The sequence below is a fragment of the Musca vetustissima genome, unplaced genomic scaffold (assembly GCF_032173495.1).
Source record: "Musca vetustissima isolate MV318-11 ecotype Yass unplaced genomic scaffold, APGP_CSIRO_Mvet_v1 utg3141, whole genome shotgun sequence".
NCBI classification, from domain to species: domain Eukaryota; kingdom Metazoa; phylum Arthropoda; class Insecta; order Diptera; family Muscidae; genus Musca; species Musca vetustissima.
Window position 1 is genome coordinate 404082 of NW_026886665.1, and position 18047 is coordinate 422128.

At 32.8% G+C, this 18047-nt stretch overlaps 3 protein-coding genes across 3 annotated transcripts; 2 read left to right on the top strand and 1 right to left on the bottom strand.

The window, feature by feature from the left end:
* The first annotated feature begins 254 nt into the window (after window positions 1–254).
* LOC133334150 (vesicle transport protein USE1) lies at window positions 255–2969 on the top strand. The gene is made up of 3 exons (XM_061542447.1): window positions 255–272; window positions 2190–2329; window positions 2394–2969. The coding sequence occupies exons 1-3, from the start codon at window positions 255–257 to the stop codon at window positions 2965–2967; spliced, it is 732 nt and encodes a 243-aa protein (XP_061398431.1). The 3' UTR covers window positions 2968–2969.
* A 4050-nt stretch (window positions 2970–7019) lies between these two features.
* Window positions 7020–8665, top strand: LOC133334151 (cyclin-J). Its single transcript, XM_061542448.1, has 5 exons — window positions 7020–7090; window positions 7152–7242; window positions 7304–7493; window positions 7630–8109; window positions 8229–8665. The coding sequence occupies exons 1-5, from the start codon at window positions 7020–7022 to the stop codon at window positions 8663–8665; spliced, it is 1269 nt and encodes a 422-aa protein (XP_061398432.1).
* Window positions 8666–12557: 3892 nt separating this feature from the next.
* Window positions 12558–14285, bottom strand: LOC133334153 (solute carrier family 35 member C2). Its single transcript, XM_061542449.1, has 5 exons — window positions 13946–14285; window positions 13592–13890; window positions 13278–13530; window positions 13043–13218; window positions 12558–12969 (listed from the first exon to the last, which is right to left on the bottom strand). Exons 1-5 carry the CDS (start codon window positions 14283–14285, stop codon window positions 12559–12561), a joined length of 1479 nt encoding a protein of 492 aa, XP_061398433.1. The 3' UTR covers window position 12558.
* Between the last annotated feature and the right edge of the window lie 3762 nt (window positions 14286–18047).

Here is an 18047-nt window from a genome sequence, read left to right on the forward strand (position 1 = left end):
ATTTTGCACGTGTGACTACTGACTAATTTAACTTCATTTCTTCAAATTATTTTCTATCAGAAATTTATCTTCATCTGCCAAACAAAACAGCTGATTAATTTGGTTTGTATATAAAAAACATGCAGAAATATATCGGTCCCTAAAGGAAAGAAATACGTATGCGTTTTAACAGATGGAATTTTGGTGTACAGTATTCACATATGTAAAATTTGACCGTACATACATCACTTTATTATTGCATCATGGGCTTTACCATGGTACAATTATTCAAGGTAGGCCATAGCAACGTGTAAAATGTGTGAATGTTTTGAAAAATATAACAAAATATATTAGAAAATCGAATTGTTTTAAGATAAATTTTACAACATTTGTAAGAAGAAATGTAAGATTTTTGATTGAAACAACATGTAAATAATATCCCCAACTCGATTTCGAAAAGAAACCCATTCTTTTTTTTGCGTTTTTGGTAAAATGTGAAAAATATGTCAAATGAACAGAACGACTTGTTGCTTAAGTTAGAGGTGCATTTTCTCCTTTCTGACAAAAGCTACCCTACCTTGTATAACTGACCATGGGCTTTACCTTGTATCATGGCACAATAAATAGGTATTCCATTTAGCGCAGCTGGCGTTTTGACTGTTAAAGTGCATAGCTTCTTTTTGAATGTTGCCAACCATGTGAAATCTACTAGAAAAAAATTTGACAGATGGTCGGGACCATGTCACAATAAATAAGTAGTACATTTAGAGCAGCTGATGTCTTATTTAACTGTCAAAGTGCATAATTTCTACTTGAATTCGACGTGCAATGTTGCCAACTATTAAAAAAATATAATAAGGAAAGATTTGACAAAAACAAGGGTTTTTGTTTTGATACATTACCTTCATGGTACAATTATAAAAGGTAACATCAAATCCCAGCTGATTTGATTCCAAGGTAATACTAGAGTCAATATGAATTTGACAAATAATGTTTTTAAAAATTAACCAACAGGAAAATTGCGAACGCATACAATTTGAAATTGTTCTTTATTAAATGTGATCCCGTATTCAATTTAAAGCGAATTTACATATAACATTTAATCATGATTAAAGGCTGAATCAGGGTTTATTTTCTTAATCAGGCTAAATTTACCATGATTTGCCACACAAATTTAAATCATCGTGCAGCAGGATTTATTTTAAATCATGATCGAAATCATGATACTACTGAGATGCAACGCGGGTTTTGTACGAAAAAATACAACTCTCTCACAATGTACCAAAATTTGCAACTGTTTTACATGCCGTTTGTTTTTAAATTTAACGGCTGACAAATACAAAAATGACAGATCAAAGGAAAATAAAAATTAATTATAGAATTTTTGTGTTTTTAGATGTTTTTTTTACTTTCCAAACGATCACAGTATTGCAAAAACATTTCCATTGTGGTAATTCTTCTATTCTTTTTCAAATTGCAAACAAATATTTTTGGCGCAAATTAATAATTTTGTATGTATACTAACAAACATCAGCTGATCGGCATTTAGATCATGATTAAGGGTATGTGTAAACAATTAGGGTGTATTTCTGGATTTCGTTAATCGAGTCGATTTAAAATCGTATATGTAAATGTACTTTTACTCAATCTGCCTGCTGCGAAAGTTTGAGGAAGCAAATCTATTTTCATGGAATAACTCGCAATTCCCTGCATTTTCATATGTGTTACACATATAAGTAGCAATGGTTCAATTATAGGAAAGATGTGGAAGCGATAGGAATATAAATTTGATAGCTTTTCATTCCTGTTTTTCAACTTTTTTTGAAGATTTGAAAAAAATGTAATTTTCAAAATAAATACAATTTGTTGATAATTTGTTTATTTGTTTGCATTTTTCTGTCAAATGACGTTGACACTAGTATAACTTCCAACAACAAATTTCCATGTGGTTGTTGTATCGTTTGTTGTACAAAGAACACTTGCTTTTACCTTTTATTATTATACCTTATTGCATCAGACCTTGAACTAAATCGATTTCGCTTTCAGTTCCTTCTTTATCTGACATTCTTTCTTTATCTCCCTATTTGTATCAAGTGCAAAGTCGTTAAAAAGTCTCGCATAATTTATTTATTTTGTAAAAATAAGAAAGGCAGGGGTTTTGCATTTTATTCTCGTCAATTTAATTTATTTACACAAATTTGTAAATGCAGGCGACAAAACTAAATGTAAACATTCGTACATTGCTCGCAAACTGCGAGGAATTAGTCAAAGATGAAGCTAACTACTGGCGTCTTAAGAAATTCATAAAATCATTGGATACAATGATAGAAGAACTTGGAAGCATGGAAGAGTAGGTATTCTATGTTGTTTATTTTATGATGGTCATTCAAAGAACATTGCAAATATCTTTGCAGTCCCTACAGCAATGAAAAGATTCCAGATTATAGCAAACGCGTCCAGCACTTGAAAAAATTGACTAATTATATCGACAGTCCAACGTCGGCCAATAGAAAGAGAATATCTGGAAACCTTAAAACAGCCGTCGAAGCTGGGGACGATGCATTGAAGGAAGTTAACCAAATGAATCAAACTAGACAATATGTAGAACTTCGAAAGGAATTGTTACAGGACGACACTTTGAGGAGAAGAAAGCCATTAGAAGAGGGCAGTGGAGATCAGGGCGAGGCTGTGAAATTCATACGCGACAACCAGGAAAAAATTACGGAGCATATGCTATCATTAACGAGGAACCTGAAGGAACAAACAGAGACAGCCAACAAAATCATAAAGAAGGACACGGAAATGATGTCACGTTCAGCAGGGATGACTGATCGGAATATAAGTGCCTTAAATAAAGAAACCGAAAAACTGGAAGATCACTCGCGTAATGCCTGGAAGTGTTGGATGTGGTTAATGATAATTTTCGTTATTGTAACGTTTATAGGAATGGTGTTATTTATGAAAATTGTAAAAAAGAAAAAATATTAATTTAAAGTGTTTGAAATTGGTAGCACTGGGTTAACGAAATCCTGTTAAATGTAAACGTACTATAAACGAAGGTGTATATTTATTAAAATAGTTGGTTCCAAGGTGTATTTTATCAACGTTACCTAAAATTCAACGTAGCGTACAAAAATATTCAACATACCCACTATGGCAAAATGTTTTGTACGGCCGTATTACCCAAATACGTCGAATCCATATCTCTTAGCGAACTAAACAAAATCGCGAAACAAAATTAAAAAATTATACAATGTATTCAAATATTTCACATTATTATTGGAATTTTCATATTTTCTTTTTGTATCGTCAAACGCCCTAGTTGAATTTTACAACGTTACCTAAAATCCGACGGGGCGTACAAAAATATTCAACTTCCCCACTATGGCAAAATGTTGTGTACGGCCGTATTACCCAAATACGTCGAATCCATATCTCAACAAATAATACAAACCGCAACACAAAATTGAAAATTTATTAAATTAATCCACATATTTTTAGGTTCCATTCGAAATTTCAAATTTCCTGAATCTCTTGTTTTTATTTTCAAAAAGAAAAAAAATGAAAAATACGTTCTGTCAACGTTAAAAATTTTCAACATGAAATTTTGTAGGTTCGACTTATTTCGGTAACATTCATATAAATACATGTGTTCTACTTTTGTGGTGAAAAACGTCGAACGAGCTAGTTGAATTTTTGGTAAGGCTGTTAGGTAGTGCTCTATAAGGTGTGACAATCATATGGTTTTAAATTTTTTTCTTTATTGTTTGTAAAGCAAATTGTCAAAAATATTTGTCAACGTTTCATTTCGATTTAAAACAGCAGTGCCCAGAATAGGTCCCATGGGCTGTCGGTGTGTGCCAAAACTCTCACACACAAAATGATAAAAATAGAAAAATTTGAAAATAAAAAATATTTTCAAAATTGTCATTCATTCCTTTTTGTTTTCATACACTGAACGAAAAAATTAGGACATTTTTGCCAAAAATTAGTTCAGAAAAAGTCGAAATATGTGACCAATACCATGGGGATTGGTTATATAGGAAAATATATCATTAACAAGCATATTTGCATTGAATACAAAATGTTTTTCTGTCTTAAAATTTGAAATACAAGTTTCTACAATTTTTCTCACAGTTTAATAAGAGAGAAATATAAATTTGAAATTGTGTATTTGAAACAAATACAATAACAAACATTTGCATGTATTAGTGTGGACAGCCCTGATTTAAAATATTGTCTTTTGTTTTCGGTTATTATTTTTTTATTAATAAAAGTGCAATAATAATGCATCTGTAGGGACGGAATATTTGTTAATGCCCCAAGTGTCGACAAGGAAACGTGAGCTTAAATCAGTTTTAAATCCGGCCGCTGATTTGTTCCACATATTTGCCGCAAGTACAACTTGGGTTCCAGAACGCAAATACACATATGTATATGTGTGTTCTTATGATCGATTCAATCCAAAAAGGAGATTGTTTCGTACTCCACTTACCAATGATCGAAAAACTGGTGATTTGTGCATATGATTCGTAATGTAAAGTACTGTTTTGCAATTTACATGTTTTGAATAACAAGTACCGTTTGGAATTTTACAAAAACAGGGTGTTAGACTACCAAATCCACTTGAACTCAAACGTCAATTATATTGCGTACACGTCACTTTAACGTATAGTTGATTACGTAAATCTAAACGTATCTTTATCGTATCGAATAAACCGAGAAAATAATCTGAATTTACCAATGATCGAAAAACTGGTGATTTGTGCATATGATTCGTAATGTAAAGTACTGTTTTGCAATTTACATGTTTTGAATAAGGAGTACCACCGTCCTTTAAGTGGCCGGACACGGTCATGCATGCATGACATGCATTTTTTGGTATGTATGTGTCACACCTACGATGCATGAAGCAAAATCAAAAAATTTTGATTTTTCGCATGCGCGACGTTCGATTTTGACGTGTGTGCGGTGGAGGCATCATGCATATTCTCACTTGTGACCAGTGTTGCCGAAAGTGGGCATTTATGCCCAAAAGTGGGCATAAATAATGTAATATTTTGGACTTGGGCGGATTTTGGGCATATTTTTCGTTTCCGGCGCATTTATTTTTTTGTGTATTTGTTTACGCTACACAAATATTTTTTGAGAAATAGTTTTCTGTAGTGATCCGACAATCATTATAGGATAAAATTGACCAAAATATTTATTAATGTCTTATTCTAATCGCTCTATAGATCATAAGCATGATCCGAATATCATATAATTTATCCGGGAAGTGGATCTGGGCATCGATGAACATAACAATCTATGGTGGACATGTTTTATCCAGGAACATATTAAATAAAATCATTTGTACTTTGAAATCATCTCAACTATCTTGACTTATGTGTTGGGATATACCAAAATGCTCATATGTGGACAAACATTCACTGAAAATGTATGTCCAGTGGTATTTGTCAACCCCTTCCGAATATCTGCTCCGCTTACTGGTTTTCTTTTAGGTCATTCTGTTGGGTTTCCCGACATATATACTACCTCAATATGGTTTGCTGTGGTCTCTATTGCCAAGGTGGAACATTTTTATTATATTGTGACCGATTATTGCCCTAAATTTATATTAATTATAAATATTAAGGCTTTTCATGTTTAGACTACACAGTATTTACCATTCGCTTTATTTAAGGTATATGTTTTTATTAAAGAGTTGTGCCCTAGGGGCCATTTATTCGGATTTAATGCAGATTTGGTAACATATTATGATGTGGAATCAATGCATGAAATCAACATTTACAACCATTTAAAATATTGACCCTGAAGCAATGAATTTAATCTAGGTTCCGTTCAACTGATATTGGATGAACAAATTTTAAAAATTTCGGCACTTTGTGGGGAACTTGATTTAAATTTGGAAGAAAAATATGTGTTAAGTTTGGATTAAATCGGTTACTTCTTTCGAATGATATCGTGCGCACCAGTCATCCAGACGGTTATTTGTTAATGGACTCCAAATTGAATCGGATTTGATCCAAAGACACATGGGGACTAAACGAATATTTCGATGAGGTACTTTTTCCGCAACATAGTACAAATTTTTAAAACAAAGACATTAAAAAACTATTTAAAAATAAAAAATCAATTTTGCTATTATTTTCCCCATATTTCCATGCCGCAAAACAGTGTACTTTTTTGCATTTGAAAAAATGTAGAACAAAAAGGACACTCGCTTTTAATACTTAACGTCAGTGTATACCTTTTCAACTCTTGAATTTTTGGGCATAAATTGTTGATTTTGGGCACTTTTTAGGGAAATTTTGGGCGGAAATAAAATTTTCAAACGGCAACACTGCTTGTGACGTTTTTTTTTCAAAGAGAATACTGCGAGAAAAATGTTATAGAGTTGTTGGATGTATGCCAGTCGTTCTCAGCCCTTTTTTCAGCATTTTCTCTATTTTGTAAGCGTGGTTTTATATTTGTCGGGATCGGGATAGGTGTTGAGAGTTTCTCTCTCTTGAGAGAGTAATTAGAGTTGCGCTATTTTTAATTTTGTAACAAGCGTACTTTTTGTTCACAAAAGGCACGAATTGACATAAACGTACCAAAACAAAAATTAGATTTTTTTATTATTCGTGAATACATTTACGCTCAAATTATAACATATATTATTTATGCAAATAACCGGTATAAATATTGGCCAATATTTCTCGACAATTATGATTTATTATCATTTGAAGTAGAATTTTAGGTACCTTTTCGTACTTTTTTGTTCCTACCTGTGGTAATGTTTTCCAACACAATTCACAATTTACCACTAAGAGAGAGAGAAACTCTCAACACCGATCCCGATCCTGACAAATATAAAACCACGCTCATGCATGCATGATCGTCTACGGCCCACTTTAAGTACGTAAATATGCATCTCTGAAGTAACCAACAAATTACTACTAATTGAAGCAAAGAACCGTTAGTTTTCAGGGCTTGCTTTGCAGGGATTTTAATAAATATTGTGGAAATTAAATCATAAAAGAAATGTAGAAGAAATGTTTGGGGAAAAGAAAAGTAATGGATGTGGTAACTGGTCGTACGATCCTTTCAGCAACCAGCGCGATGAGTATGTATTCCTTTGGAAATAGATTTGAAATTGTTTGGTATTAGTGTCCTTTATTTTCTAGTGTTCCCTCTCCAAATCGCATTGAATTTAGGTCTCCTGTTATCCCATACATTAGAACTCATGCGGCAATATTACGTTCTAATGTCGCTGGGGTGAGTTCTTTATGTTAAGTTGAGTGATTTTAAGGCCTATTTATTTATTTGGCTTATATAGGATACTCTAGACAAATCGCACTGGACTTGTGATTATTCAGATGATATTTTCCAATCCCTAAGAGAGTCGGAGCTCAGACGTCACACTATTTACTTCCGTTCACCCCAGATCGAGTATAGGCCAATGTTGCTGCAGCTCACAATGGATGCAGTGGAGAAAAATAAGCTATCCAGAACAACACTACATCTTGGTAATTATGGTAGCATACTACATGCTTTTATTCCAGCTCTTTCAAGCGTGTTCTCAGCAGAAACCTAAGATCTTATAACAAAATTGTAATTTTTGTACAATTTTCAATATTGCTTTTATATATCTTCTAATTTCAGCTATATATTTTCTAGATTGTTTTATGGATAGCTATACAATACGTCCTGACAAACTAAATCTAACCGCCATAACATGTCTTATGATCGCAGCAAAAATTGAAGAGGCTGATATGGATATGCCAAAATTCGCGGACCTGAACAGATTGATGGGCAAAAATTATAATTTGCAAGAATACAGAAACGTTGAACGTAAAGTGCTGAGCACATTCAATTTTAATGTAATTCGGCCAACTTCGGCTGCCTTCGCTGAATACTTTGCAAACAATTTGGTGACGCTGCAGGATTTTCATACATTTGTCAATAATTGGAATAACGAAATATCTACTAATCGCTACCAACATTTCCATCAGCAATTGCAGAGCTCGGAACACGTAATGCCTCATGCCATGATTTGTTCGCCTTGTCCCTACAGAACATACGAGGAAATGCTGATTGTGTTAAGCAAACACTTCTTTGTATTAATAGATGTTACATTGAACTGTGAGTAAAATAGTTGTTTTTTATGAGTTAAAAATAATATGAGGATTAGACATTAATTTTTAGATTCACGTAGTGCTAATCAAACGTCTGATTCTGAAAATAATAACTTGTTTTTTCAGATTATAAATTTGTAAATGCGCGCCCTTCGATAATTGCGTCAGCTTGTATAGCAGCGGTGAGACAAATAAACGGAGTTTTTCCTATATGGACACCATATTTGATCAATTTAACCGAATGCACGGACGATATAATATCCCCATTTGTTGAAGCCATATTAGCTATTTACCGTTTGCAGCAATGTAATGAGAAGTTACAGGTTGTACAAACGCCAAATACGCCTATAGCAAATAACTGCTCTGGCGCTGCCAATATTATATGTGATAGCCCTGATTCTGGCATTGTATCGTGTAATGATACAAAGTCTATGAAATCTGATAGTGATGACGATATTGACAATTGCGAAGCACAAGATAATGCTGATACAGACGATGATGAAGATGAACCATACCATTGTTTGGAATATCCACTGCTGTCGAAAAGAAGGAAAATTTTGTAATAGAATGGGTATAGTATGTCTTCTTTTGTATCAAATGCAATATGGAGAACGCAAATTTTACATCATTTGAATATATAGGTCTTATTACTCTCTTAGTCCTGTGGTCTAAGTTTATTCCAATTCGACTTTGTTCGTAAGGTTTTTAATAAAAATGAAATACCAGTTTATGTTTATTTACTTAGTAGTAATACATTTTCTAAAAGTGAATTGCAATAAATTTTAATTTCCTAAATATCTCCTATATAAAAGTTAAGTTATTAATTTAAAAAGTGACAGTCGTTTCGCCGATATTTATCTTGAAGTTTGTATCTTATTCCATACATTTTGTAGTTTGATATTTTTTAGAAGTTTTCGTGATTTAAGTTGTTACCACATTCCGTCTCGCTGACCATAAAAACATATGTCTTTCATTGGAGAAGTCCCTACTTCCCGATATATGGGAATCTGAAGATCCGAAATTTATTAGCTCACAACTTCGTAATTTCATTCCCTTTTGAAAAGTCATTGTTTTCGTATGCTGAATGAGTAATTTTTTGTCTAAAATTAGAATTAGATTAGAAATGCAGCTACTCCTAAATGAATCATGTGTCTAGAACCTTAAAAAATAATCGAAATCATATTTTACCATTTATGTGGGCTAAACATCGTGGACTGATAGGTAAGACAATGACAATTCTTTGATGACAAAAATGTGAGTGTCAGAGTGTACGTGCGACTTAATATACGTGATTTTAGACTTGTTTGCTAATAATGGGAAAACTCTGGATATTCGCTAGGGAGATATCTCGAATGTAAAACATTTTTCGCTTTCACATTCTCGCCTTATTCTGAATGAATAGGGCGAAGCAAAAATGCAAGAAATTCGAATTTTCGAAAATGGTGGCTCGCCTTATTCTAAATGAATAGGGCGAAGCAAGGTATATTTAATAAGGTAGCCGCATCGGCCCAGCTGTTGGGCAAATAAATGTCAAAAATGTTGTTGTAGTGTTGAACCAAAAAATTAAAAAACAAAATTATAAATGAAAATCTCCGAATTTCGAAAAGCTTTTTTGGCACTACTTTTATTAACATTTTCTACAAGAATTTTTGTAAAAAAATCTTGTCAATCTGTTTCTTTTTGCAAAATATTTTTGACATATCAAAATACAACAACCGATGTTTGTTGTAGAAATTCGCCGATGCGGCTACCTTGTATATCTACCTTGGGGCGAAGCCAAGGTATATTTAATAAGGTAGCCGCATCGGCCCAGCTGTTGGGCAAATAAATGTCAAAAATGTTGTTGTAGTGTTGAACCAAAAAATTAAAAAACAAAATTATAAATGAAAATCTCCGAATTTCGAAAAGCTGGCACTACTTTTATTAACATTTTCTACAAGAATTTTTGTAAAAAAATCTTGTCAATCTGTTTCTTTTTGCAAAATATTTTTGACATATCAAAATACAACAACCGATGTTTGTTGTAGAAATTCGCCGATGCGGCTACCTTGTATATCTACCTTGGGGCGAAGCAAAAATGCAAGATGCGGATTCGAATTTTCGAAAATGGTGGTTGAAAAAAAGATTCGTGTTGCCATATTGTAATTTAAGTTGTAATGTGTGTTGCCATATTGTAAGTTGTAATGTGTGTTGCCATATTGTGTACCTTTTTTTTGGAATTTTGTCGCCGATGAGGGCAAACTCGGGTTGGTCGATTACCCAAAGTAATCATGAACCACATTGTGTACCTTTTTATTTAATTTTGACATGTTATCACCCCAAATTCTTAAAGTGGCCAATAATTTTATGATATGCTCCTCCTTTAATTCTTCCTTCAAATTATGCACACCATGGTACAATAAATAGGTAGTCCATTTAGAGCAGCTGATGTCTCCATTAACTGTCAAAGTGCATAATTTCTACTTACATTCGATGTGCAGTGTTGCCAACAATGTGAAATATTACAAAGAAAAATTTGACAGATAATCGAGACAAAAACAAAGGTTTTTGTTTTGATACATCACCTTATTATTGCATCACGATAATTTTGAAAATATATAGGGGAGAGGGGGCACCTTTGAACAGCGCTCTTAAAATCTCGGTTTAACATTTTTCCGACCCGTAACCACATTTTTGTATATGGCAATCTTGTTCTCTATCTGCGTAAACCAATTTGGCTATCTTTTTCAGTTGTCGACAAAATGTACATGGGTGACCATGTTTTCGCAGTGCCATTGTAAACTTTTTATTTTTTGGTTGTAAGGGCGCAGAGAGAATTCGGTGATCGTTTTCTTTCGTTAAACAATTTTTTTGCATTCCAACAATCATTTCAAACATAACTAATGTATTTTCTTTCATATATATTTCCTACAAAAAAAATTTATTATAAATTTCCGTAAAATGCCGCAGGTGGTGGGTCACTTTTGATTTTTCACGATATTAATTTTTGTTTTTAAGTCATTTTATGTTTTAATAAATTTTGATTTGAATTTTTTAATTTTCGAAACTTTTTGTTTATATTTTTTTAATAAATAAATTCATTTCTGATATCTATGAATAAAATATTTATATATTTGGACATAAACACTGTAAAAACCATGCCGTTCAAAAATATCAACCCTTGTTTAAAGCTGCCCAGACCCAGACTTAGTATTTATTTTATTGAATTTCTCATTATACAAAAGAATTACACTTACCAGAAAATTAATTAGAAAACAAACAAAATGACAGCTTTTCCAACATAATATTCTAAAAGTGTTCTAAAAGTAAAATTTTTGCTTTGATTTTGTAACAGAGTAAAAGAAAACTATTACAAAATTTGGCGTTGTCATAAATTTTACATAATACCGACCAAAAACGACTACGACAACGCATTCGACTACGCCTACGAGAGCTGCCGTACCGTAATAAGGGTCAATATAAATGTGAATATGAAATCTCCTTGGAAATAAAACTAATCTGGCCAATTCTAATAAAAGGGAAGAACATATCCAAATTATTAGTCATAAATGGCTAAAACCATAAGATGTCCCATGAGAACATGGAAAGGATATTATTTGACCCTTCCAATAAACAAATATTTTGTAATGCATTTTCGAACTTATTAAAACAGGAAGCTACTTACAGCTGTATTATATATTCAATATGTTTATTATAATCTTAATAAATACATCAATTGTTTTTCATTTTTACAAAATTCAAAATTTAACAAAAACAGCTTCCAATTCACGTGGACAAATTAATAATACATTGTGATTTCAAAATAGCTCTTCAACATAAATTATGCACCATTTATTCTTTGCTCACTTCGATTACAAAGTGCATAGGAAAAGTATTTAAAAAAAACAACAACACAACAGAGAAAACTACAAAAGTTCTAAAAAAAGTGGTTAAGGAACATTATTGTATGGCGACTGATGCCGCCAAAAAAAACGTATTTTTTAAAATTAAACACAAAATCCATTGAAGAAATTGCGTTTAAGTTATTGTACCATACATCATATATTGGAAAAATGATAAAAAAGAATATATTCAATAGTATGTAAAAATAACGATATATGGACAATTAAGTCTTTCTGAAATCGTGGCATGCACCTTGCCCAAATATTATTTTAATCGTATAAAAACTATTGGAACAATTAAAACACAGTAAATACTATCTGAGTCTAAAAATGCAGTTTTACCAGAAAGCAGTATATAAAGAAGAAAATTGATGGCGGATATTTATTGAAGTCAATTCCATTGGAAGACTCCAACAATTGTCAGTCAACTAATAAATCGTTGTATCGTTTTGGGTACAATTATTCGATCTAGACTAAGGATCTTTACGTTTTATATTCAATTCTATCTACAGTGGGCAAAAGTGATGTTTGGAATGGTAATTCAATAGCAAAAAGAAAATCGAGAAGTTATATGTTCACCGTTGATTATCACGCCGCTTCAAGATATCGAATATGACATCTGAGGAATTGTCTTTATTTGGCGATTCGTGTGTGTCATCTTCGGAATCTGTTTCCTCCAACAGTGGGACCGTCAGAGAGGAATGCTTCTTACCACCTTCGTTAAGGTCTGAATTAATGGTACCACTTTGATGAGCGGCATTACTATGACCTGCTGAAAATGCGACACTTCCTGTATTATCGCTGTAGTGCATGTCAAAAGAATCATCATCTCCACCCGACAAATTGATTTCATTTTTTGAAAGCATTGAATATTTGTGCAAAATATGGCATGATATACCCGCAAGACATACAACTAGGCCCAAACAATTTACTAGAGTGAGTTGATCGCCATTATATGCGACTGCCAAGGCTAGCTGGAATATATCCTGAAATTGGAAATTAAAGTAAAATAATCATATGAAATCGAGGTAATGCAGTAAAAGGAATTCTTGTGCATACCTTAAAAATGCCGGCAATTGATAGCGTTAAACTGGACGTTTTTACTAAAACCAAAAATTCTGCAACTTCCATACAGAACGCCATTGCTGCACCAAATGTTATTTTCAATATAACCATGCTTATATCTGAGCTGGAAAACTCACTCAATTTATCCACAACTCCAAAGAAAGACTTTCCTGTAAAATCTGAGGAATTACAAATCTGCTTATCGTTTCTCTTAAACTAGGATACATACCTTCAAATATGATCACAAATGGCAAGAGTGCTAATATCATCCAGGGTTGCATGTGATAAATCATATCTATCGGATTGTGCAGACCCAATTTGGACTTTTGCATAAGAAATTGGGCTAAGCTCCACCGAATGCCGCCGCTTAGGGAAGCTACTAAAATAAATACGAATCCCAATGCGTGAAATTGCGTTGATTTGTATGTAAACATAAACAGTCCCAATGCTATCAGGGATACAATAAACACTAGCGACCAACTCTGTAAGACAGAACATATTTGAATTAAAAGTGTGCGCAATGTACGATGGGGGAACATTTACCTTCTTTTCCAATCCCAGCATTATTGCAAATATTAAGATAAACACTATTGTTGACGATTTAGTCATTGTGTACAGTGAAATTGGCACTAATTCTAAGCCCCAGTTTGAAAATCCAATATCGATGCCGCTCGCTAAACCAGTGGGACCCATTTTTCGCACGGATGTTCGAAAGTCCAACTGTATTCTAGATTTGCCAACGACGCACTTGTAAATAGCACGTATCGTACTGGCAATAATCAGCTTCAATAGGAGGTGGTAAGTCACAATACTTAGCGGAAATTTAAGTTCCTTTATTAAAGCTGAAATCACAAAGAATTAAATAAACAGTTTTTACTGCAAACAGTTTTCAATTACCTTTCTGGTAGAATGTCAGACATATGGACAGAAATAAATATAGTAATATTGTCGCTAAGGAACATATTGCCATCTGCATCAAGCGAGAGTCGTTGAGGCGGTCTTTTAAGCTTACTTTTGTAGACGAGTTTGTTGCGGAATTACCACGGGTAGTGGAGTAACCCGGGTCGTGTGCATGTAGATCTACATCTTCGTCACTCTCCAATCCAAATCTAACCCTGCTGCTACTCTCATCATTCAAAACTATTTCCTGTTGGTCATCATCATCGTATGTCCTACTTGAAGCTTCTAAACTATTAAGGCGGGCATATTTATGCGACTCATAACGTGTTTGCCCCATATTCTGGCGTATCTTGTTCAACCTTATTGTGTCTTAAAAACTCCCAATTACAGGGAATGGAGCGAACATCCAATGACTGTAAACATATGTTAACAAATAATAATAGGAAATGTCGAGGTAAGTCGTTTCCGAGGATTCCTTGCCTTCGGTATGCTGCTTAGGTCGCTGTATTACTCATAAATACTATTCTGTTTTTTTTTTGTTCTTAACAATTTATTAATCTTGCTGGCCCTTGTCTACTTCTTTGTATAAGTACCGTGCATCTAACTTCTTCTTTACATTCTTATTTAGTGTTTGTTTTATTTCACAATGGTCCAAAACGAAACGTATTGTTGGCGTTCATGTCGTATTCTTTTAGAACGGACACAGAATTAGTTACTACCAATATTGTTTTATACTTTAAATAAAATAATCGCAAATAAAAACAACTAAACAACTGTTGACGTGAACACCCGATACTCGTCGAATATATTATAGGGTGACACAGAATGCTGACATTTCACATTTAATGCCCCTTTTACTTAACAGTGCAAAAACACAAGGTAGTATACCTTCCGAAAATAAAATAAAAATGTAATAGTATATTTACATTGAACCGAATTAAATAAATACAGTAGATCTAATGGTGTTTTTACACGATATGTATTTTACATATGTGCTGTCACTTTTTTGCATATGGAAATCGAACTCATCATGTGAAACATACGGAAATTTCAATGTGTCAAAACGATATGCAATTACACATGTATTTTTTTCCGAATAGGACGCGCCCTATTTTCGTATGTGAAACATAAGGAAATCAGCTGTTTGAATGAAACACATTGTTGGAAGAAAATATTTCAATTGCAAGTCAAAGAAAGGATGAAAAGGCAACAATTACAAATTATTATTTCGTTTGTAGGTGTTTAATAAAAAAAAAAATTATGTTGATTTAAGAAAAAATAAAAGTGTTTTTTTGTTTATAGGTTATGTCATATGTAAAATACATATGCCGATTTGAACACAAGAATAAATGTTTTGTGTACGCCGCTAATTTTGACACACATACGGAATTACATATGGATGAAATAAGTGACAGCACATATGTAAAATACATATCGTGTAAAAACACCATCATGTGTCAATTTCATAGCATATATAAGTCTGCTTTTCCACAGGCAGATTTTTATTTGGCAAATTTTTTGTTTTCTCTTTTGAAATTTTCGCTTGCTTTTCCATTAGCAAATTTTTCTTTGCCAAATTTGCGAATCAAAATACAAAAGAAAGAAAAAAAAAAAACGTCAAAAGTGTTTGCATTTTAAAGATTTTTTTTAATAATTTATTTATTTTTTATATATTTTATTATATAAATTGCAAAAATTAAAAATTAAATTTCACTTGCACAAATTAAAGCAACAGGTTTGTAAACAAAAGTCGGCCGTGTGTCAGTAAAGCGAATAGGTTCAAAATGTCAACAAAATTGTTTTCAACAGAGCAAAGCAGAATTTGCGTGTACGGCAAATTCTGAACAGGTAAATTTTTGTTTTTCTTCCTCGCACCCCTCTGCCTACAAACTCAGTATTTGCCAAATAAAAATTTGCCTGTGGAAAAGCAGACTAAGAGAATTTATGTTGCACTGGATTTCATTAACCCAGTGTGTTTAAATTGTTAATTCCATTAGATGTTTGTCAAATAAATCCTCATGATGTAGGTAAACCCGGTAAAAAGTTCTATTGTACAAGCTGTTTAACATTTGATCATGTTATTTTCTTAATCATTTTAAATTTACCATGATTTATCGTATAAATTTACATCATCTTGCGGCAGCGATTATTTTAAATCACGAGGTGGCTTGTTCCATCAAATCAAAATACATATTTTGTGTATTGTTTTTAATACTATGACAAATAAATTCAAAATAAATTGAAATATATTCAAATTTATAACAAATTTTTCATGGTATTCTTTACTGGATTTTGAAAAGAAATCATAACCTTTCATTCATTTTTCGCGTTTTTAGTTATGTGTTGAAAAAATGTCAAATAAACACAACCATTAGTTATATTTTGGCAGAAGAAGCCACCACATACGTAGTTACTTTTTTTATTCAACTCAAGTTGCTCTACCTTGTATTATTGTACCATGGTTGCAACGCCGTTTTTGCAGAAAAGGATGCATATATGATTTGCTGTACATTCAACGGTTGTCGAATGCAAAAATAAGAAATGCAAAGGAAAATACAAATTATCTATAAAATTTTTATACCCTTCACCACACTGTGGTACAGGGTATTATGTCTTTGTGCATATGTTTGTAACTGGCAAAAGGAAATGAGATAGACACTTGGTTCCTTTTGAGAATATGCATAGAATCACTTTCTGAGTCGATTTACGCATGCCCGTACGTCCGTCTGTTCGTCCGTCTGTCTGTCCATGTTAAATTGTAAACAAAGTACAGGTCGCATTTATGATCCGAATTGGATGAAATTTGGCACAGCTCATTTATTTGTCCCAAGGACGAACCCTATTAAAATTGGGAAAAATCGGTTCAGATTTAGATATAGCTCCCGTATATAATTTCGTCCGATTTAAGGTAAATGGTGCATCACTGTCCCTATATATCTTTCGATTTGCACGAAATTTGGCACAACGTACTGAATTGAGCCTAAAATGATGTCTGCCAAATTTCGTGAAAATCAGTCCAGATTTAGATATAGCTCCCATATATCCGATTGTAGGTAAATGGTGCACCAAAGTCCCTATATATCTTTCGATTTGGCATAGCGTACTGAGCTGAGTTTCGTGAAAATCGGTTCAGATTTATATATATATATCAGTTTGTAAGATTGACATGAAATTTGGCACAAAGTACAAAATTAGGCATAGAATTACGTAGTTGCGTTTTGTAGAAATACATAGCCCAACGAATGTCCTATTCATATTTGTTTGAAGTCGATTTACATATCTTTGCCCCATTGTAACAAACGAACGACATGTTTATGTATTGAGCTAAGTCGATTGACATTTAGATAATATCACATATTTTAGTTCATCCACTTTCATGTTAATAGTCCTGTTTAATATACCCATAGTGGTGAAGGGTATCATATAGTCGGCTCCGTCCGACTTTACTATTTTCCTTACTGGTTGTGTTTATAAATGGGTTTTACTTTCCAACCAATCACAGCATTGCTGGACAATTTTATAAAATTTTTTATAATCTTTTCATTTTCAATTTGCAAACAAATCGAGTCGATACTGTTATTAGTTTGTATAGAAACTTATTCTTTAACGATGTAGGGAAGACTGGGAAACATTCGGCACTTTTTTTTAGAGATCTGTATCTCAGTACTTATGCAACCGATATAAAAACTTTAGGGAAATTCGTTATTGTAGTAAAAGGTAGTAGATTTTTGCAATACGGGGACAAACCATATATTCTTAATTATTTTTATAAGAATAAGAATATAGATTGCAAAATTTAAAAATTTGGCCACCCACGCGATGTATGTAACTCACGCGACATTTTTGATTTTGCATTTTTTTATTTCTATAGTAGTTATTAAATTAAACTGCAAGTTAAATACTGCAAGAATATACTAGTTTTTACTATTTTGTCGATATTATAAAGAGAAATTTGTTATCGTAGATTCTTGCAGTACGGGAACAGAACAGTAAGTTATTAAATTAGTATGTATGTATGGTACTATTATAGAAGGTAACTGCAATACTCAGCTGATTTGTTTCAAACGTAATACTCGTGTCAATTTGAATATGGAAAATT